Here is a 22,055-nt window from a genome sequence, read left to right as displayed (position 1 = left end):
GCAATAAATTTAACTTCTCTGATTTGCATTCTCAGCTACAAAGAAATCAAAGCCTCAGACAACTGTAAGGGTTAGAAATCTCGTGTGTGGGGTTAATGGAGGAACTGACGTACCATAAATGCTCGGGAAGATGGCAGCTGTTTCCCCCCCTTCTCCCCCTCTTCCATCTCTACTCCCCCCGCCCCACTCCCTCTCCACCGCTCCTCCCCCTCCCTCACTTTTGGCAGAAACTGGGTGGGTGTTGCTCACAGCGTTCACGCTTGGCCCGAAGGGGAATCTAGCATCCTATGGGGCTTATGCCAAGAATATGAGTCTTGACAACTGTCTCTTTGAGAATCCAAATGCCCTTTCATCAACCCCCACCATGGCCAGGCCGACTCTGGCTAGTGGAGAAGCTGGGATGAGTCACAGCACGGTCGTGCTAGTGTTTGGGTCCCAGAGTCACCCTGCCACACTGAAGGCTTTCCGGGGTGACGGGGTGCCCAGCCGAGCCCTGCTTCCAGATCCCGGGGCTTCTCCTGCACAGATCATAGGTGCAAAATACAGCCGTTTCTTTCAACCCCTCGCAGCCTTCATTCGTTCGTTCAAAACAGCGTTTGCAGAATCTCCACCATGAGCCCCAAAGTGTGCTATCTACTAACGCTAAAAGCAAGGGAGGCATGACGTCTTTGCATGTCCTGGAGAAGGTCATAACTGGTGGTGGAGGGAGGCAGAAAGCAGCGCCCGTCCTTGCGTTAACAGAGGGATCGCAGGATCCCCGAGGAGAGAGGAGACTTCGCAGAGCCAGTTGGGGGCTGTAAAACCTTTCACAGACGAGGGGAACCTTCAGGCTGGGTCTTGAAGCAAGGGGAGGAGTTTGCCAGACAGATAAGGGGGGAAGAGAATACAAGGCACGCACATAATACAAATTCCAGCTGCCTGTGGAAGGATGGGTATTTAAATAAACTATTACACAGAAACACGGAGAGCTGTATGTCAGTTAGGGTTCTTCTCCTCACAAGTACAGAAAACCCAGTGACCTACCTCAACAGCATAGCAGAAGGCAGGGATAGGGGAGAATGTTGGTTTCGGGTCGGGCTGGATTCAGGACTCAAGCAACAATATCAGGACGTGGGGTCCCTTCTTTACATGGCTCTCTTCTGTTGGGTTGACTCATCCTCTGTTTTTGCTGGACGACTGGAGCCCTTCGAGGCACACAGCCTCTGTGGCTCACACCTGGCGGGAAGCTGAGGGTGCCTTCTCCTGCCTACCTGAGCCAAAGCTCTGGGGTCCGCTCTGATGGGACCCAGCCAGCTTGGCTCGAGTCACCTGCCTGTCCCCGAGACAGGCCGTGTCCTGATTGGTTGAGGTCTGGGTCGCCTGGGCAGCTGGCTTGGAGGAAGTTGCCACGTGCGCTGTGCCCAATGCGTTGGCATAAAGTAGCTCCTTGACCCTCACGAGCCCTGCTCCTCCGCCAAGGGAGATACTGTTTTACAGGCGAAGGAGTGAAGCATCGTGGGATGGGTACTTGGCCGGAGAGTTCACAGGAGAGCCGGAATTTGAGCTCCATTCCATATAGCCCTGAAGCTTAGCATTTTTTTTAATTAAAAAAAAATTTTTAATGTTTATTTATCTTTGAGAGAAAGAAAGCATGAGTGGGGTAGGGCAGAGAGAGAGGGAGACACAGACTCTGAAGCAGGCTCCAAGCTCTAAGCTCTAAGCTCCAAGCTCTGCCTGCACAGAGCCCAATGCGAGGCTTGAACCCACGAACCTTGAGATCATGGCCTGAGCCGAAGTTGGATGCTTACCCCACTGAGCCACCCAGACGCCCCGCCCTGAAGCCTAGCATTTTAGAGCAGTGCCCTTTCCCTCATGCATTTAGCTGGAGATTCAGTCTCCAGCTCACTGGCGTCACGAAAGCTCTGTGCTCAAGTTCAAGCTGTGCTCAGTGGTCCACCACCTTCCTAACCGGGCTCCCTCTCACCCCCGCAGGGCCCTCATCTTTATGTCCCATGGAGCCGGGGAGCACTGTGGCCGCTATGACGAGCTGGCTCAGATGCTGGTGGGGCTCGAGCTGCTGGTGTTCGCCCACGACCATGGTGAGTACCCCCGGGGGGACAGGGCCCGCGCTGCCGGCCGGTGCCTGACAGTTTGGGAACCCCCTCTCCTATCACCTCTCCTCCTCTGTTATTCTCTTGTGAATCCTGCAGTGACACTGGGAAGAGATGTTCTCCATGAGTGTTTCTGGGTTAAAAAAAAAAAAAATCATTATGTAAACAAAAAAAAGATGTCTGACCAGCAGTTTCTGTTGAGTCTGGGATTGAATGCAGGCTGATTAGAAATCTCCACTGAAAAGAAACCAAAGTCAGAATCTGTTTATATAGGAACTTGCCCCAGGCCAAGGAATCCTCTCTTGCATTTATAAAGCACTTTCGGTACAAAATGGGCCCTGGTCTTCTCCCAGGGGACTTCAGATGGATGTGATGTAGTCGGTGCAAGTACAGTTCAACCCCAGTTTAACCACAAGACGTTTACAAAGCATTTCAAACCAGGAGAGCAGGAAAAGTCTCAAAGGACACGCGGTCACACACAAGAAAACCCCAAACACACATGCACGTGCGCACACATGCGTGCACACACATATTAAATACACAGGCAGGCACATGTACACACACACACACACACACACACACACACACACACACGTCCCCAGGCCGACTCTTCGATCCTTTGCCCCATAACAAAATCCACCATAACCGTCAAAAGGCCATGTTTATTGCCTAACTCAATATGGCACGCCTTCATCGTTTTTGTGACTTCCCTCATGGCTCGGAAGTCTCCCAGCTTAGATCTTTCTTTGCCGAACAGTCTTTAAAATGAAGCGTTCCCTGTGACTGAACGTGGTGATTTCTCCACAACTGCGATGTAGAAATCCATTATCCCGGTCCAGATCCAGCCATGTGGCTTCATGTCTCTTCAGAGAGACGCTGAGAAGCTTGCTGGGGCACTTTGTGGATACCAGACGGCAAACGTGGTTTACCAAGAGCCCTGCTGAAGCCATATATGCGCGAGCGTCCTTGTAACTGAGACTGTTGACTGAATTCTTCCTTATTATCGTTGTAATGTTCTTTGGTGCTTTGCAAATGGTCCCAGTAATATTTGTGAGGCTGTTTGAGATGTGATGTTTGAGGACTAACCCGATTTTCACGATGGGGACGGTGTCATTATTAACTTTGGCACTTTCCACAGTGTGTGAAGGCCCAAGTTAGGAATGCCTTCCTTCCCGTTGTCTTTGTCTCTGTTAAAATCTGTCGCAACCATCGTCTCCAGCTTCAAACTGAACAACGGAGGGACATTCTGAAAGCAAAGAATAATTAATTATACCCTGCAAACACTGAACACCTCCAACCAGAGTCTCACGTCTCTGTTGGGAGCCTTGGAGTCAAGTTACCTTCTTACGAGCTCCCCCTTGGCCACATCTGTGGGAGCGAGTACCTGTGGTGCCTGACTTATTTTGCCTGACTGTGGAACTTTGGAAAAAGGCTTCCTTTTCTGAGTAAAAGGAGACGAGAAACATCCCACCTTTCGCTGTCTCCAGAATAGCATCTAGGATTGAGGCATAGCTCTCCGTGGTGTTCTAAATATAGTTCAAAACCGGTTGTTTATATTCACCTGTTTTAAGTTCCTTGGTTTATCGGTTTCTTCCAGGGACTCATTGGAAATATCTCCGGCAAGTGCCAAAGGGGAGGTGTTTTATTCAAGAAACGAACCCAGTTGAATGTGTGTGTGGCTTGGGTGGTCATCTACAGACGAAAGTGACTGTGGCTTCCCTGGTAGGAGAAAGCCGTGTGGATGGGCCTTCATGGCGGGGTCTTGTGCAGACTGGAGAAGTGGATATGGGCTTAGTGACCTGTGCTTTATTCCTTCTTGCTGAGAAATGCGGAGGAGGAGGGATTTGAACCCAGAATGTAGATTCTTTTTTTTTTTTTTTTAATTTTTTTTTCAACGTTTATTTATTTTTGGGACAGAGAGAGACAGAGCATGAACGGGGGAGGAGCAGAGAGAGAGGGAGACACAGAATCGGAAACAGGCTCCAGGCTCTGAGCCATCAGCCCAGAGCCCGACGCGGGGCTCGAACTCACGGACCGCGAGATCGTGACCTGGCTGAAGTCGGACGCTTAACCGACTGCGCCACCCAGGCGCCCCCAGAATGTAGATTCTAAAGCCTGGCCTCCTTTATGACAAGATACGGATGATATACCAGGCATGAATACATGCAGGGACATATACAGCCTTCATTCTTTCCAACGTAACTTTTAAATTTAAATGGAGCATAGGTGGGGAGAATGTCAGGCATTTACTGGGCCAGCTGGAGGTACACAAAGGGTTTAAAAATGCAGGGCTGAGAAAGACTGTTCAAGGGCTCATGGTCTCTCCAGGGTGAGGCCGCAGCCCCCATGTGTTCAAGCACACTGCCATCCTGCACTCCCGTGCATCGTCACCCCAGACTGTTAGAACCTTCACCCCAGACAGCAAGAGGGCTCAGGCGCAAACAATACCTGGGTCCCTGTCCCCGCTAGACTGTGACTCCAAGATCGCAGAGGCCTTACTGAACCATTCCAAGCCTCTGTTTTCTCGTCCACCAAATGGGTGAGGCAGTGCTGTAATACACCAAGGGTTGTTGGGAGAGAATGCATGTAGAGGGCCCAGCAGAGGGTGGAAACTTCTTCCCCTTCACTCTGCCCACCCCGAAACCCCCTCCAGCCACCATGCAGACCAGCTGGTGAGCTGTGTCCCCACCTTGGGGCCTCCAAGGCTCTGAGCAGGACCAGCTGTGCATCAAGCTCTGCGCTAGGCACTTTTCGTACGTTCTACTCCTTTTTTATTTTTTAAGTTTTTTAACGTTTATTTATTTTTGAGAGAGAGACAGAGACAGAACATGAGCGGGGGAGGGGTAGAGAGAGGGGGAGACACAGAATCCGAAGCAGGCTCCAGACTCTGAGCCGTCAGCACAGAGCCCAACGCGGGGCTTGAACCCACGAACCATGAGACCGTGACCTGAGCCGAAGTCGGACGCTTAACCGACTGAGCCACCCAGGCGCCCCTGTTCTACTCCCTCTTAACGACTGATATTTTGACTGTTTTAGAGGTGAGGGTTCTGAGGCTCTGTAGCCAAGGGGGCGCATTCTCATTGCACGAAAACACTCCTGCCAGTCACGCAACAGAGGCCTGACCGTCGTACCTGAACAAGACACGTATCTTTTCTCCCCCGCCACGTGGACACCACTGTGCCACCACTGCCCAGGGCTCCCTCTGCAGTTTTGCTCAGCTGTTCTTAGCTTGTGGCTTTTGTGCCTGTGGGTACCAGCTCCAACCTCACGTTCCAAGCAGGAAGGAGACGTGGGCCGCAACACAGAGGAAGGGGCTGGGCTCATACCAGGAAAGCTCCTGGCACATTCCAGCTGGGTCTCATCTGCCAGCGCTGCATCACACGGCCACCGCTAGCTGCAAGGAAGGCAGGGAAGTCTCATGTGTTCGCTACGTATCCGCTGGTACAAACAGAACAGGGCTCAGTAAGAAGGGAGCGGAGAAAGGACCTTGCCGGTAGCCAGCTCCTCTTCCACAGCACAATTCCAGGCTGGCCCAGAAAGAGCATTTCCCAACCGTTTCTACTTTGTGTGTCTTCTGGGTCTAACCGCGTCCCCCGTCTATCTTATCCATCCCGTTGTTTCGTAAGGTTTTGATGCAGAGGTCTTTGTTAGCATCATCAGTCGGCAGTGGTTAACGTTCCTAACCGTGCGTTAGCCCTGGGTCCGTTGCTCTACAAGCACAAACTCATGGACACGGTAGCTGATGTCCTAATGGTAGAGTGACCTGTGTCCCCCAGAAAAAGTAGGCATCCCCTGTTAGGTGCTCCTCTGCGTAATAGCGTTCAGCATCCCCACTGGTAGCTCCGTCCTCTGGAGGAGAGCGCCTTACCGTGTCGTGTTAGTCCCTTGCTCTCCCCCACCGACTGCTCATCCGCTGTGTGGAGCCCAGGACTGAGGCAGAGGGGAGACCTCACCAGTGTCTGCTGAACGAAGGAAGGAGTTTCTGATCCAAAATTCATCACCCCACACATGTTTTAGACATCCCATAGTAGGACATCCACATGAAAGTATCCACAGCAGCGGGGCACTCTTGGGTCTCATCCCTGTGGAGAGGACCGAGCGGAGTGGCCACTGGAACTCTGAGACTGGTGGCCAAGGCTGGGGGCGAGGACCACCACCCAGTGAGGCCGGAAAGTGATGTGGATGGAGACTGGAACAGAGGAAGCCTGTAAGTCCAGTGTGCCGAAGAGGGCACGGTGCCTCAGAGGTACACGGGCTCCCCGATGCCTGGAGCGCTGGCAGGGTGGCTGGGTCTTGTGGGATGGGTGGGAGCCCCCCAAGAAAAGAAAGGGTGTGGAGAGGTTCTCACTTCGACTGCCCATTGACAGTCACTGGGGAGTCCTGGAAAATACCGACACCTGGGCCCTCTCTCCACAGAGACTTGAATTTCTGAGGTCTTTGATGTGTCTAGGGGCAGCGAGGCTTTTGGAATCACCCCAGGTGGTTCTAACGTGCAGCCGAGGTTAAGAACCACGGTTCCAGGTGGAGGAGACCATACGCGCAAAGAGTGGACACACAGTATCACGTGCTTATGTTTTATTTAGGTAGAAATCTGAGCCTAAGGATTCTGCTGGATCCCAAAGTTTAGAAGCAGTTACCAGGGGGGCAGGGGGTGCAGGAGCAAAAGCCCCTAGCCTACGAAGCTCGGGGCTCTGGTGTGAATCCCTTTGGACGCTTGGAGCTCATGAGGGAATTGAAGCGGGGAGTGACAGGCTGGCTGCTGGAAGGCCTGGGAGGGCCACCAGGAGACTTCGGGAGCTGCCAGGAGACGGGACCCAGGGCAGGGCCCAGCAAGGGGGAGGTGTGGGCGGACGGAGTGGAGGAGCTTCCGGGACGTCTGAACAGGTGGAAACACCAAAGGATGGGATTTTCTGTGCCGTTCTAAATATAGTGCGGAGAAAACCAGGGCTCGTGCTTACACCGTCCCTCGGTCACCAGCTGCTCGCGGTGACTCACTGGAAACCCCTCAGCCTTCCACGCAAGCTGAGCGCCTGGTGTGACCATGAGAGAGGGCCCCCCCCCCCCGGTCCCACCTGGAGGCCCCGCTGCGGGCGGAGGCTGACACGGGGTCCAGCCTGGAATGTGGGCAGCCTGGCCTGGTCCGGGCGACAGGGCTGCTGCAAGGTGGCCCTTCCCGGCCGGCAGCCTCCCGCTTAAGAATAACATTTGCTGAGGCCCGGGGCTGCTCTCTCTCTATTTACAAAGTACCAAAGAACCCTTCTCAACTGATTAACAGTGAATTAATTATCCACAAATATTGGAGGGAAAGTGTTAAAGGGAGTTTGTTTTATTTTTTCTAACTAGCAGGGGTGTGCAAAAAGAGGAAGTTCTGAGGGAATGTTTGTGGGCGGCAGTCGGGCCCCATTTTCTCGGTGAGGGGGCCCTGCCCCGTCCCACGAAGGGTATTTAGGAAATTCGGGGGGGGAGGAGAGATGGTATGTGTGTTTTCCAAACACGGAGACTGTTTTGAGTCAAGGTCCCTTGCGGGACCTGTTCTAAAGACCTGTCGCCACCCGTTACAGGAACGTATTTTTTGGGTGTGCGAAATGTTTGAGAAATGTGTCGGCTTCTCTTGCCTTAGTAAATACGAAAGTGAGAGTAATGGAGTGAGTGGCCCGTTGATACTTCAGGAGTTCAGGGGGCCCAGATCCGAGGACAGGCCACCGTGAATTCGCTGCAGGGATGACGCAGAGGGTGGTGGAGGGTGGGCCATGCACCTGCCATGTCCCTGAGAGGGCTTTGCCCTCCCTTCCTCCTTCTCCCCGTCTTCTTCCTTTATAATCCAGGTAAGCACACCCAAGCCTTCCATCTTGGATATAAATAGCTGACATGAGTTTACGTGGCCACTTGCCTCTTTCTTGAATAAAACACAAACTTTCGCGGCTTCAGTTTGCTTGTCTATAAAATGAGGCTGATAATAATAATAATAATGATAATATCGTGGTGGGAGAGTATGAGCAGAAGCAGGGTTCTCAAGCTCCAGTAGGCAGCAGTGTCCGCAGAAGGCTTGTGGAAACTCAGACGGCTGGGCCCCACCCCCAAATTTTCTGATTCAAGTGGGAAAAATTGCAAGAAGGGGGCCAGGTTCACCACAGGTGTTGGCTTATGTAGAATTTCTTTTAAATTACGGTGTTAGATGTGGTTAAAATCGGAAATGTAATGTTTTTTTTAAAGTTTATTTATCTTGAAAGAGAGAGCAAGCATGAGTGGGGGAGGGGCAGAGAGAGAGAGGGAGAGAGAGAATCTCAAGCAGGCTGTATGCTCTGTGCTGAGCCCAACGCAGGGCTCGATTTCATGCCCATGAGATCATGACCTGAGCGGAAATCAACAATGGATGCTTCACCAACTGAGCCACTCAGGTGCCCCGGAAATGTAATATTTTCAGTAAACAGATTCAGCATCTCAAAAACCAAATGTAGTAGAAGAACCTACTGTGTGCTGGGTCCGTGCTGGGTACAGGAATATGGAACTGGCAGAGACCTAGTGACAGCCTCCAAGAATCCCAGTACAGTAAAGGAGACAGGCATGTTTTGTTTTTTTTATTTTTTTAATATTTATTTATTTTTGAAAGAGAGATACAGAGTGTGAGCAGGGGAGGGGCAGAGAGAGAGAGAGAGGGAGACACAGAATCCAAGGCAGGCTCCAGGCTCTGAGCTGGCAGCACAGAGCCTGACGCGGGGCTCGAACCCACGAACCGTGAGATCGCGACCTGAGCCGCAGTCGGACTGACTTAGCCACCCAGGCACCCCCAGGCAGGCATGTTTTAAAAGAACAGTGAGTGGAGGCGCTCCTCCAGCGGGGGGGCTTTGGTGGAAGTCTGTCTGGGGGTAAAGGGAGAGAGGGTTTGATTTTGCTGGGGGGAGGGATTGTTGGGAAGATTTTCATAGTACGTGACACGGTGACCTTGGCCAAGTCACTAAACCTCAGTGAGCCTTAGTTTACCCCTCCCCCAACTCCCGCCCCGTAACAGAGCCATAGTGTCTAGCTGGTGAGGATTACACGAACGTAGTCGCTGCTGGGCACATACTAGGTGCTCAACAAATATCAGTGCTGCCCTTCCCACTCACTTTTCTCTTCATCACCAAACACTGTCTTTCTTCTTCACTTCCCTCAGATTAAATGGACAGTTTCTGTCTTTTTCACGACCAGTTGCACGCACCTGGCATTGTATTTAATCCAAATGCGATTCGGCCCATGCCGGGTGACTCTTGCTGGGCGTCACTGCCTCAGAGGCAGCCTCTTCATCAGCCTGGTCGGGGGGCTTCCCTTTGGTGGCGTCCGGTGTCATCCCCTCCGGTCTTTTATCTAGCCTTGATTTCATTTCGTAAGAACGCTAGACAGTGATTGCTGTGGAAGATTCACCATGAGCACTCAGCTATCCGCTTGGAGATCAGGCACATCGTTTACTCCCGCTTTGTGGAAGCATCAAAACAGTGTAGCCCTTTGGAGGGCCCATAAGGCAAGTCTGTAGTCTGAATCCTGAATCCTGCGTTTGTGTCAGGGCCTTCGAGATGGATGCTTCCGGAAAATCAGTGCCACTGTTCTCATTTCCGTGCTGGAGTCCACCTGATAATGTGACACCTGGTTATTTTTCGAAAGGAATTCACCCCAAGGGAGTATTCATTCATTCAAAATTATTCATATGGTCCCTGAGATGGAAATATTTAGGGTTTTCTGGTAGGGAGAAAACAGACATCACTCTGTGTCTCTGGAAGACACAGTTTCTGGAGTGTTCAAATGAGTCACTTGGAGGAGGAAAAAAAGTCAAATTACTTATGTGTGATGCTATGTTTAAAAAAAAAAGACTGAATAATTCTAGGGAAAGAAATTCTTCTCAGCACCATGGATGGCTCTTTGTCGTGGTTCAGGAACTGAGAAAAGATGCGCATAATTATAGTGTATACATGGGTTCTATTTAGGAGCAGAGCAAAAACGTAGACCTTGGTGTCTGCAAGACCCAGGTTCAAGTTAGTTCAACCACTTAGTTGCTGTGTGATGCTGGGCAAGTTGCTTAACCTCTCTGAATCTCAGTTTTCTCATCCAGAGCAGAGAAGACCCAAGTCTCCACCTACCCCATAGCGTCAGGAGTGGGAGACTAAGTGGGATAATCCATGGAGAGTGCCTGGCTCACCTTAAGTACTCTGTAGATGCTGGCTGTGGTGGGGTAACTAGTTGTTAGTCATAGAAAAGCCTGAGTTTGAGGCTGGTCGCAACTCCACACTACTGAGTATAGTTTCCAGATTTGAAAAGTGGATGTCACTCTATTTGCCTCATGGGGTATTTGTAAGTCATCACAGGCTGAAATGGTATTTGCATTCAATTAATATTTATTGATAGTTATTGTTCCCCTGACCACACAAAAGGCCTTATTTAAAGTTTATTTTGAGATAGAGAGCACACACGAGTGGGGGAGGGACAGAGAGAGAGAGAGAGAGAGAGAGAGAGAGAGAGACAGAATCCCAAGGAGGCTCCACACTGTCACTGAGGAGCCCAATGTGGGGCTGGAACTCAAGAACCACAAGATCATAACCTGAGCTGAACTCAGATGCTTGACCCATTAAGCCACCCCAGTGCCCCCAAAGGCTTTTGAAACATTGCCTTGTTTGGCCCTCGAGCCAGCCTGGAAGTAGGTACAGTGATCACAGGTGAGGAGAGCTCCTGAGCACCCCAAGTCCCCCCTCTACCCCACAACAAAGCACCAGTAGTTTCCATTTGGACCCTAACTGTGGGCCGAGACTGTCCTGGACATTTTCCACCCTTCCTGTCACTTACTCTGCACAGCATACCTAGAGCCGAGGTGTTTGTAGGCCGGTCCTCTAGTCAGGGCGGCAGAGGAAAGGAACACAGGTCACAGAGGCCCACAGTGCCAGAGCCCCTGTTCCCGGCCTCCCCCGTCAAACGCGCCAGACCTGCTCTTCTTCTTTGGCTTCACAGAGCCCAAGGAGCCTGCTGTGTGGACGCTCCCCGGGGCCCTCCCTTATTGTGTCAGAGCAGGGTCCCTGCATCCGGGCAGAGCAGGGAGGACGGCTGGCCCAGGTATGGGTGGATGGTGTTCAGCCACCGCAGCAGACAGGCCTGGGCGCTACCCAGGAGGCCCTGTGTGGGGATGGGACATCCAACACTCACACGGGCCTGTCCTGGCTCCAGGCGTGGGTCATCAGGGTGGGGCCAGGGGACACTGCCAACTCCAAGAGAAGCAGGTGGCACTCGAGACGGCCGGGAGGGAGGAAAACTGGAGGAGAGGGGGCAGGGTGTCGGTGGTCCTTGCAGAGGAGGCCCCACGTGGGCTGAGGCTTGCACTGCAACGGGGAGGCCAAGGTTGGGGGGGGCGGGGAGGGGCGGACCACAGCAACCCCGGGCAGAGTTGCAGAGGCAAGGGCAGGACAGGGGAGCGAGCTTCCCTGTCACAGGCTGGCGCCACGGTCATAGGAGTGTCCTCCCACTTTAAAGACGGGAATGCTGAGCTCTGGAGAAGCAGAACACCAGGCACATGGTGGGAAGGGCACACTGGATTCCCTCCACTGTCCAGGATGGTTGAGCAGCTACGACTGAGTTAGGGGGTCAAAGCTGGGAACCAGGTGGCCGGGCGTGGGCAGGACTTTGGGGATGATGGTCCAGCCACACAGTGTGCTGCTGCCCAGAGGCTCACCGGTGGCTGGGACCAGGGCAGGGGTTGGCTGCTGTCAGGTGGATCAGCTCCTAGACTTCTAGCACCATCTTCAAGCAGCTTAGTGTTGCCCACAATGGCCAAGGGTACTTCAAGGCCTCAGGGGCCTCAGCTGCCTCCTAACATACAGCTTTGTGCAGACACTGGCCAGCGGCCACGCCCACATCTGGGCTGAACCTCCACGCCCCGCTCAGGGACCGGCCACCTCCCCTGCCAGCCGCTGGCCTGCCGGTCCCCACCGAGCCCAGCTGGCAGCCTCAGCTCCCTGGAGGTTTCCTTCCCCTCTTTGCCCTCTGTGCTCGGGTACCATCTTTCACTTGCTTGAGGACTCTTCTCCCACTGTGTATTTTTAGTTGTTTGTTCGTGCATTTGCCTCCTCTGCTAGACTCTTAGTTCCTCCGGCACTGGAACCGTGTCTTTTTCTCTTCCTGTTTCCCTCACATAGCTGAGATTCTGGTCACTTACTGGGGGGAGGTGTACTGGTTTTGTGAAATAAATAGCTTAGCAGTTCCCTGAGGATAGCGCCCCGTCCAGTAGGGTCCCATCTCTGGGAGGTTGCAGGATGGGGGAGCAGTGGGAGGGAACGAGGTGTAGCAGAGGTGTAGAAGTCTCCAGAGGAGACTGGAAGGCGGGGTCACCGTGGCAGAGCTTAGAGCAGAGAAGGAGATCGACACCCTCCACGTCTGCACCTGGTCAGTAGCCGGATGTGTTGAGGAGGGCCTTGTGGTTGGACAGCAAGGGTCCCCGCCTGGATCGGGGGAGGAGCCACACCCTGGGCAGCCTTGGCCACAGTAGGGCCCCTCGGGAAGCAGGGGGCACACGCCTGGGTGTGCCTGGAGGCCTTGCGAGCGGGTTCCCATTCTGGCTGAGTCAGAGCTGGCCTTGAACTTGCAGAGCCCATGCATCTACCACGACCACTGGATTCTGGCCAGGCATTGTTAGTGGCCAGTGTAGCTTTGTGCTGTCAGGAAGGTTGATGCCTTTAGTGTTCATCTTATAACACCCTCAGTCGGTGCTCCCGCAGATGCCCGCACCGGCATCTTCAAAACCTGCTTTGGAGACGACGTGCCTTGTAGAGCCTTTTCTTCCCTGGAACACCTGTTCCCTGTCTGCTGGGTCCACATGTGGGCAGGCCTAGTGGACCACCGAGGGCGCATCAGCACGTGCCCTGCCACATGCTCCACGAGGCCAGCTCCTCCCTGCCACACGCCAGACACCTTCTAAATTTAAACACTCTGCCCCCAGCTTAGGTAACAGTTACCTTGGATTTTTTTTTTTCCCCATCTGCAAATACTGAGTATTTTCCTAAAGACATTCAAGTCGGATGAAACACACACGTGTCCCCAGTCACTATGAGGGACATGCAGACTCTTGATGCACGTGTTGAGACCAAGGACAGCAGGAGGGGAGTGACCTAACGTGGTGGCCCAGGGTGCCAGGGACCCTGGAGTGACCGCCTGGGTTCAAATTGCAGCTCCTACGCTCACCAGCTGCAAGGCATGGCCAAGGACCTGACCCCGAGTAGCTCCACTTCCTGACGTGCAAGGTGGAAATAGCGTTAATGGTACTGGATGTAGAGCCCCTGTGGGTTACCACCTGAAAAGCCTTCTGACCAGGACCTGGCCCGGGGGAGCCTGTCAGCAGGTGGTCATACTCATGACCGGAGCTGCAATAATATCATCGTTACGGTCATGTATCAGTCACTGGCAAAGCAGCAAGCTATGTGAACCTGCAAGGAGGGCCCTCTTCTCTTCTAGGGGGACAGGGGCAGGTGCAGGCTTCAAGGTCCCGCCAACAAACGGCAGGTTTGGGCCCAGACTCCGGGCTCCCAGGACCGGGTCCTTGTGCATCCCCCAGGCTTGGACAGTGCCACCACTGTCCGTTTGTGTAAAGTGACAGTCAAAATAACTGGCTGCAGATGGACCAGAAAAAAGGAGCTCCTCACAGAAATTTAAAACAGGCAGGGCCAGCACTGGCTGCGTCTGAACGTGTCCCTGGGAGGGGCCCGGTGGCTCTGCCAAGGCCCACACCGGATGCCTCAGGTGACCGCAGGGGCTTCCCAGGGGAGGGGGCAGCTCTGGTTTGTGAGCCCTTCTGAAGTAGGAGCATGTGACCAGGACATGGCTGGCCCGCCGAGAACTAAAAATAAACGGCCGCTGGGCTGCCAACTGGCAGGGCAGGCCCAGAAAGCACAGGCGAGGGGCGAGGAGCAGGTCCTCCTTGGACTGGAAGCAGGCCTCATGACAGCAGGGAAGGTGGCTCCAGAAGTCTCTGGTGGCAGTTTTTAAGGGTACCTGTTACCAGCTTGGGAAAAATAGATAATTAGCTGCAGTGTTACAACATCCTTCTGGAAGGTTCTCATAGCCCCTGCTTAATTTCATTTCTGCAAGTTGCTTCCAAGGCTGGCAGAGATCTCTGCCTTGACTCACGGACGAGGGACCAAGCCAGGAGCGGGAAGGCCAGGGGCAGAATCCCCGCTCGCAGCTCCGGGAAGCCTTGCAATCAGTGCCTTGATTTCTCTCCTATTAGTGGTAAAAGAAAAAATGTAAAGGCAACCTGAGGACCCCAACCTTGCCTGGGATGCTGAGGCGCATTCAGATCCCCTTGGCAAGCACCCTGGGCTGCCACACATGCTCAGTGCTTGCCCAGACGTTCGAGAATGAGGAGCTCTGTGTGTGAAGATGGGGCAGCTCTGAACCTGGACAGCTGGGCCCCCAGAAGCCAGGCCAGTGAAGTGAGCGGGTACGATGTTAGAGGCCCAGGGTGACCTGGGTGGCCGTGCCTTGAGCTAGGGAGCCAAGGCTGGCTCGAAAAAGACCAGCTGTGTGCAGGGCCTCTCTGGACCTCCGTTTCCTCATCTGCAAACACTGAGGCCAACGTCGCCTCCGTCCGGGGCCATAGCTGAGAGACTGATAGAACTCATGGACACGCGCACGTGGAAAGTGTCTGGAATGGAGCCTGTGTTCTAGGCCATTCCACAGAGCCCCTGGTGCAGAAAGTCGCTTCCCCTCAGCCCCGTGGGCTCCTACCCTAAACCCAGAAGCAGAGGTTGGGCAGCAAGGGGCACTGGCTGCTGGAGAAGGGGCACCCCCTCATTCATAGCATCTCACCCCTGCCCTGAACCAAGCTAACCGCCCCAGCGCAGAGGCTCTGTGGAGACACAGCCACACGGGAGAAGCTGGTCTGCCCCGGGCACTCCAGAAAGCAGGGCAGTGGGGCCATCGGCCTCCCCACGGCTCCCTCCCTCACTGTGGGTCCCTCTGCCGGCACAGTAAGTGCTCTGAGAACACCAGCCCAGGCTGCCCATCTCTGCGTACTTCCCAGTATCAGGATATAATAGCTGCTCCGTGAGTGCCTGCTTAATTACAAGGCACCCGATAGAAACAGTGTTTTCTCTGGGTCTGCCCAAGTTTCCACTGGAGAACTGTATGTGTAGGTGTATGACTTGGGACCAGAAGATGGGCCCTATTTAAAGGAAATCAAATAACACTTGTCCACCTGGGAAAATCTGCCCTCTCCATGCTAATCATTTTTCCACGGATCACCACCCCGTGTAATCCTTACAACAATGTGGCACAGGCAATGTGCCCATTGAGGAAGCAAGCTCAGAAACGTGCAGTAACTTGCCCAAGTCTACACAGCCCTCGCGTGCCAAGGCTGCTTCAAGTCCCCATACCCTCTCGCCTTGCTGGGATGTCAACTTTCAGAAAACCATCTGGGGGCGGGGTGCCTACACAGGCTCTGTCCGACCAGCGAGGGCCCTCTGGGTGCCATGCCTCTGAGCAGCCCGGCTTGTGGCGCAGCCCCCCGCAAGTGGCCCCAGGGTTTCTGCACCATCTGACAGAAGCACCAGAGCGGCTCCGGGAATAGCTTGTGACGCGCAGTCTGTCGGGGTGTGGTGCCAGCTCCCCAGTGCGCACCTTCTGCCGAAGCTCTGCTCAGAGATGCTCAGACTCCCAGAGGTGGCACCTGAGCCCAGCCAAGAGACCGCCAGTGGCCAGGACCGAGTCCAGGAGTAGGAACACAACACTTTCACCCCAATTCCTCAGCTCCTACATGGGCAGCCATGCGAAGTCCCTCCTCTGAGCCCCACAAAGGGGGTGGCTCCCTGTTTTCAGCTTGAGCTCAGCTCCAGGTGCTCTGTAATGGGACTCTCCTGGATGGAGGCAGAGGGACTCAGGGCTCCGCTGTGTGGCCAAGACTAGTCAGTTGACCTCTCTGAGCCTCAGTTTTCCCATCTGTGTAATAAGCCTGAGATGTCCCCTAGGAACCTTAAATCAAAGAAGTCAGCACAGACTCTGCTTGTAATAAGCGTAGGCTGCAGTGTCCACATAGTTCTGCCCCTTCCTTCTGCTCTGCTCTCGTCTGGGAGGTGGCACTCCCATCGGATGGCTGTCTCTACCATGCAACTAGCTTCCCTTCTTCAATGCAGAAAACCAGGCCTGCAGGGCTGGGCTGCCAGCCCTGACTGAGAGCATGAGAGGCAGGGGCCAGCTGTCTCTCTTCCTGGAGTTGGGGAGAAAGTGCTGGATCATTTAGGCACCATAAGAATAATTATTTCTTTTCCTAGTTATTGTACAGATGTCACCCGGTCAGAAAAATTGCTTAGAGGGTTTATTCAGTGGAAACTTTCTCTTTCACCAAAAAAGGAGAGGAATCCTCCACAGCTCTTTATCTGAAGGCCAAAGGGACAGATTTCAAGGCCCCTGGGTGCAGGGAGGGAGGGGTGGCTGGGCTGCCTGGCAGCAGGTGGGGCTGTGGGTCAGGCCCTCCCTCCTCCCAGCTGACCCACCAGCCAAGAGCCCCTGAGGTCATCAGGCTCCCTGGGCTCAAAGTATCTCAGTAAAATGACACTGCCTCTGCGAACTAAAAAAGCCTCTCTGAGCAAGTGAGAGGAGACGTGAGAACACACCCGTGGTCAAGAGTTCCAAATAACCACAGGTGGACACAGACATTTTGGGCACGTAACCCAGAGGGAGGTGAACGGAGCTTCACTGAACACCTGCCATGGGCCAGATACAGTGCTGCGTTTTGTCACACACTGGTGTGTGGTACAGGGGCCAAGAGAGGGATGAAAATGGGCCTGGGGAGGTTAGAGACGTTGGCCAGTTAGCCGGGGGCAGAAAGCCAGGGCTGAGACAGCACCCCCCCCCCCAACCCCCAGCCTAGGTGTTTCAGCTGCTGCAGCCACAGAATAGGAATACTGGTTTATAACAAAAGGAACTATTTGAAATAGCTGCTGGGGGTGGGGAGGCGCCTGGGTGACTCTGCAGTTAAGCGTTCGACCTTGGCTCAGGTCGTGATCTCATGGTTCATGAGTTTGAGCCCCGCACTGGGCTCTCTGCTGTCAGCACATAGCCTCCCTCTCTCTCTGCCCTTTCTCTGCTCATGCCCTCTCTCTCTCAGAAATAAACATTAAAAAAAAGAAGAAAAAATAGATGCTGGGGAGGTGCCTGGGTGGCTCAGTCGGTTAAGGGTCCGATTTTGGCTCAGGTCACGATCTCACAGTTCGTGGGTTCGAGCCCCACATCAGGCTCTGTGCCGACCGCTTGCTCAGAGCCTGGAGCCTGCTTCAGATTCTGTGTCTCCTTCTCTCTCTGCCCCTTCCCTGCTCGCACTCTGTCTCTCTCCCTCTCAAAAAAATAAGTAAACATTAAAAAAAAAATTTTTTTTTAAGAAATAGCTGCTGGGGACCTCCCAAATTGTCCTCACCTGCAAGAAATAACATTTACACTCACATCTTCAAGAATGATATTTCCCCTTTAGTAATAGCTTGTCATTGACGAGATAGATCAACTGGTTTTCCCATCAAATGTATCTGATTTTTAAGGCCCTTTTAAAAAGCAAGAGAGTAAAGACAATTGTCACTTCCCCCATTCTCCTCCCTCCACACAGCAGAATTGTCAAGAAAAGAGACTGACACTTTGTCTTTCAGAGCTAACAATGGAATGCACTGGAAGAGAGAAGTGTGGCTGTAGGTTTAATTGTGCAAGGCGGCAGGGGCTGTGCAAGGCGGCCAGGCAGACTGTGGGGGTTCGGTTTGCTCAGAAAACTTCTTACTGTTGACATTTTGCAATTCCCGGCATATCCCCGAGCCTCACTCATAGGCTGTTCGTTCATTGTGTAATTTGTGGGGTACCTGCCATGGCCAGGCTTGGTCTTATGCACAGAAAGTACAGCTGTGAACGAGACAGACAAAAATCCCCGCCCTTGTTAGGCCATAAGCAGGAACAAATGACGTTAGAGTATACAACCTGAAGATAAGTGTTATGGAGAAAAATGAAGTAGGGGTGAGGTAAGGCAGTGCAGTGGGGGCTGAGTGCCATTCTAAATAGGCTGGTCTCACTGAGAAAGTGGCAACTGAGCAAAGACCTGAAGGAGGGGAGGAGGAGCTAAACAGGTATTTGAGGGGAAGAGGGAATAGCCGGTACAAAGGTCCTGGGGTAGGAGGGTGGCTGGCTCATGAGAGGAGCAGTCAGGAGACAGGGGACACAGGGTGAGGAGAGAGTGGCAGATACAACAGAGGAGACCATGTAGGGCCCAGGAAACCTCATCTATAAAAAAGAAATAAAAGACCCACGTGGCTGTCATACAAACTTGATGGGATAGCATGTACCAAGCACCTACATGTACAGCAGGCATTCGCCAAGTGTGAGCAAGTCCTCTCCTCCATTAGAAATACAGGAGGTCAGCGGCCTGTTTACAGGCTGCCAGCACCACGTGGCTGATGCAGCCGATTCAGAGGGAGCTTGGGTTCAGACCTGCCCTGATTGGCGCCAAGGGGTCCTCTCTCATTAGCAGGACCCCCCCGCCAGCCTCACGACACTGTTGCAGATTCCTTAGTTCTCCCCAAGGCTCCTCAGAGGCTTTATCTTTCGGGGGAGTTCAATGAAGAGCTTCTTTCTCTCATAGAATCGATTCATCTGGGGAATGATAATACAATCCTGCTGGAGTCTGCAGCCGGGCATCAGGCTAATCTCGGTGGTTTTTAAAGGTGGAGAGTTCCAAAATTAAGGTGGAATCCTTGAGGCCAGGAACTATGTCACTGATTGTGAGTGTGTTGTGTGTTAATACGTTTAATTTAATTTAATTTTATTTAATTTTATTATGTTTACTTATTTATTTCAAGAGTGTGTGTGTGTGTGTGTGTGTGTGTGTGTGTGTGTGTGAGCGTAAGCAGGGGTGGAGCAGAGAGAGAGGGAGAGAGACAGAATCCCAAGCAGGTTCCATACTGTTAGCAGAGCGCGACGTGGGGCTAGGTCTTATGAACCATGAGATCATGACCTGAGCCGAAATCAAGAGTCAGACATTTAACTGACTGTGCCACCCAGGTGCCCTGATTTTATATATATTGTATATAGGCATTGGGATATGCCTAACAGTTTCTAACCATACGAAATCGATCAGCATTTGTAGATTGCTGCTTTCCTGACTGAATCAGTCAGCAATTGCCACAATAATATTATGTAAGACAGGCTCCCGAAACTCATTAGCTGAAGACAACAACTTTGTCTTTCTCCTGTATGTGTAGGTCAGCTGACTTCCAGTTATCTCTTCTTCAAGTCTATCCTCCTCCATAGGCCAGTGGATGGGCTGAGTCTTGTTCTTTCCAGGGTGATGTCAGAGGCACAAGAGAATGTAGATTCATGAGATGCTTTTTTTTTTAATGTTTATTTATTTTGAGAGAGATAGAGAGGGAGCATGAGCAGGGGAGTGGGGCAGAGGAAGAGGAAAAGAGAGAGAATCCCAAGCTGACAGCACAGAGCCCGACGCAAGGCTCAGTCTCACAACCATGAGATCGTGGCCTGAGCTGAAATCAAGAGTCAGATGCTTAACCAGCTGAGCCACCCAGGTGCCCCGAATTATGTGATGCCTTTGAAAGTCTAGACTCAGACTGTCCCATCATTAGTTCTTCCCATATTTCATTGCCCAGAGCAAGTCACATGGGAGAAGGGAGGTCTGTCTAGAAAAAGACCTAGTGACTGAGGCCTGAACCCTGAGGTGTGGAACTCAAGATGATTTTATTTTATTTTATTTTTTTTAAATTTTTTTTCAACGTTTTTATTTATTTATGGGACAGACAGAGACAGAGCATGAACGGGGGAGGGGCAGAGAGAGAGGGAGACACAGAATCGGAAACAGGCTCCAGGCTGTGAGCCATCAGCCCAGAGCCCGACGCGGGGCTCGAACTCACGGACCGTGAGATCGTGACCTGGCTGAAGTCAGACGCTTAACCGACTGCGCCACCCAGGCGCCCCTCAAGATGACTTTAAATAGTACATAGGCAATGATGCTTTTTCTTAAATGATCTATAGTTATGTTATGATTCCTATATGAGTTAGGAATTAAGTGTGGCTGCTAGAACAGAGATTGGTCACAGTGGTAGATTAAGCAAGGAAAAGTTAATTTCCCTCTCACTGAAAAAAGAAGTCTGGAGATATTCTGAGCCTATTTTAAAATGTAGGTCTTATTATTGTTCAGATGTGGTGAGGCCAACAGATAGTTTGTTAGTCACAGTTCCCAGAGGAGGGGGTACTCGGCACCAGGCAAGGCCACACGGGAAGCACCAGTGGGATCAGGAGACAGAGGGAGCTGGGAAACTGTGGGCAAGAGCCTTTACTGTGGTTTCCATGGGAAGGAATGGGTGGGGCAGGGTAAGTGGGTTTACAATTGGCTAGTTGGAATAACTTCATGACTCTGGGGCATAGGGGTGGTGCCTAGTTGTCTGATACCTGACTCTGGAGTGATTAGGGCAGGGGGATGTTGGCCTGGGGTGTGAGAGCCTGACAGAGGAGATTGGGGGCGGCAGCAGGGAGTGGGTTCTGGATTGGTTAGTTGGCATATGCAAGGTGCCCTCAAAAGCAAGTTGTTTGGTACTGTCTAGGCATTAGCTAGCCCTAGATGGGGCAGTTCCCCTAGGGTTGGTATGGCCCCAGAAGTCAAAATATCAGAATAAAAGGACATAATTAACACACCCTGGGATGATGGCTTCATTGTGTTATCAAGAAACCAGATTTCTTTTATAAGCCCCAAGTTTCCCTCTTGGTCCCAAATGGCTGCTAGAGTTCCAGCCGTCACATCACATTCGTATTTCAGACGTCAGAAATCATGTCTACCATGTTATCAAGAAGCTTTTCTGAAAGTTCCTGCTATCAACTTTCTCTTATATCTTAATGAATAGAACTTGGTCACATGGCCACACCTAATTGCTAGGGAAGCTGGGAGATAGAGTGCTTTAGCCAGGTACATTGCCAAACTGAATAAATTCAGGTGTATAGGTTACAAAGCAGGAGACAAAGAATAGATATGAGGTAGGCCAACCACCGTCTCTGAAGTTACTTACTGTTGATGGGATGTGACTGGTTTTCTGTTAACGGTAGTGATAGAAAGTATCTTTGATAAATACATTGCTATAAAGAAGAAAAGGGAGTCCTGTGATAGGGAAATGTGTTCAGTGAATAACAACGCAGATGGCCAGGACAGAATTGTGAAGGTGGCATCTTACCCTTTAGGAACCCGCGAGCACATACTTCAGCCTTTTTACTTTTTAACCAACTCTTTGCCTCTTTCGCCAAGAACAGAGCTAATGGGAACACAGTTTTAACTTTGGTTTGGCCCTTGTTCCCAGGTCACAGTGACTCATGAGAAGTGAAATTGTTTGAATTCAGGTTTTATCTTCTGCTTTTCTTCCTAGCGTTGAGCAACTTGTGGGACCGCCCTGTGCACATGGGGCTGTGTAAGCTAAAAGAACAGCCCTCGTGTCTGAGGGGCTCGTCTTAGTGCAGTCCCTCCCAGACACCATGGCTGGGTGACCACTCAAAGCGGGTGCCTTTGCCCAGAAATCTGAGGATGCCAGAAAACACTTAGAAAAAGCAGAACACCCTGCCATCTTGTCAAACATTGCACTCCTCCTACACAGTCTGCTCACTTGGGTTCAAGGTGAATTTGTAAGACAGAATGTACAGATAGTGGAGGGAATGTTACCGCCTTAGGGGCTAGGATAGACGAACCAGGAGACACACAGGGTTAAAAATCCATCTTACGATGGGCACCTGGGAGGCTCAGTCGGTTGAGCATCAGACTCTACTTTGGCTCAGGTTGTGATCCCAGGATTGTGGGATCAAGCCCCACATCGGGCTGTGTGTTGAGTGTGGAGACTGCTTGAGATTCTCTCTCTCTCTCTCTCTCTCTCTCTCTCTCTCTCCCTCTGTTCCTCTCCCCAACTCACACTCTCTCTCTCTCTAAAAATGAAAAACCCT

General features: G+C 52.2%; 1 protein-coding gene across 2 annotated transcripts in view; it reads left to right on the top strand.

Moving 5' to 3' along the window:
• Positions 1–22,055, top strand: part of MGLL (monoglyceride lipase) — a 104,336-nt gene that overhangs the window by 40,912 nt on the left and 41,369 nt on the right. For both annotated transcript variants that reach the window (XM_040463305.1, XM_040463306.1), the window contains exon 3: positions 1,972–2,078. In XM_040463305.1, coding sequence (XP_040319239.1) covers positions 1,972–2,078 — 107 coding nt within the window. The remainder of the gene's footprint in view (positions 1–1,971; positions 2,079–22,055) is intronic.

This window comes from Herpailurus yagouaroundi, unplaced genomic scaffold (assembly GCF_014898765.1).
Source record: "Herpailurus yagouaroundi ecotype Mexico unplaced genomic scaffold, PumYag 387, whole genome shotgun sequence".
NCBI lineage: Eukaryota > Metazoa > Chordata > Mammalia > Carnivora > Felidae > Herpailurus > Herpailurus yagouaroundi.
This window is presented reverse-complemented; position numbering and strand designations above follow the sequence as displayed.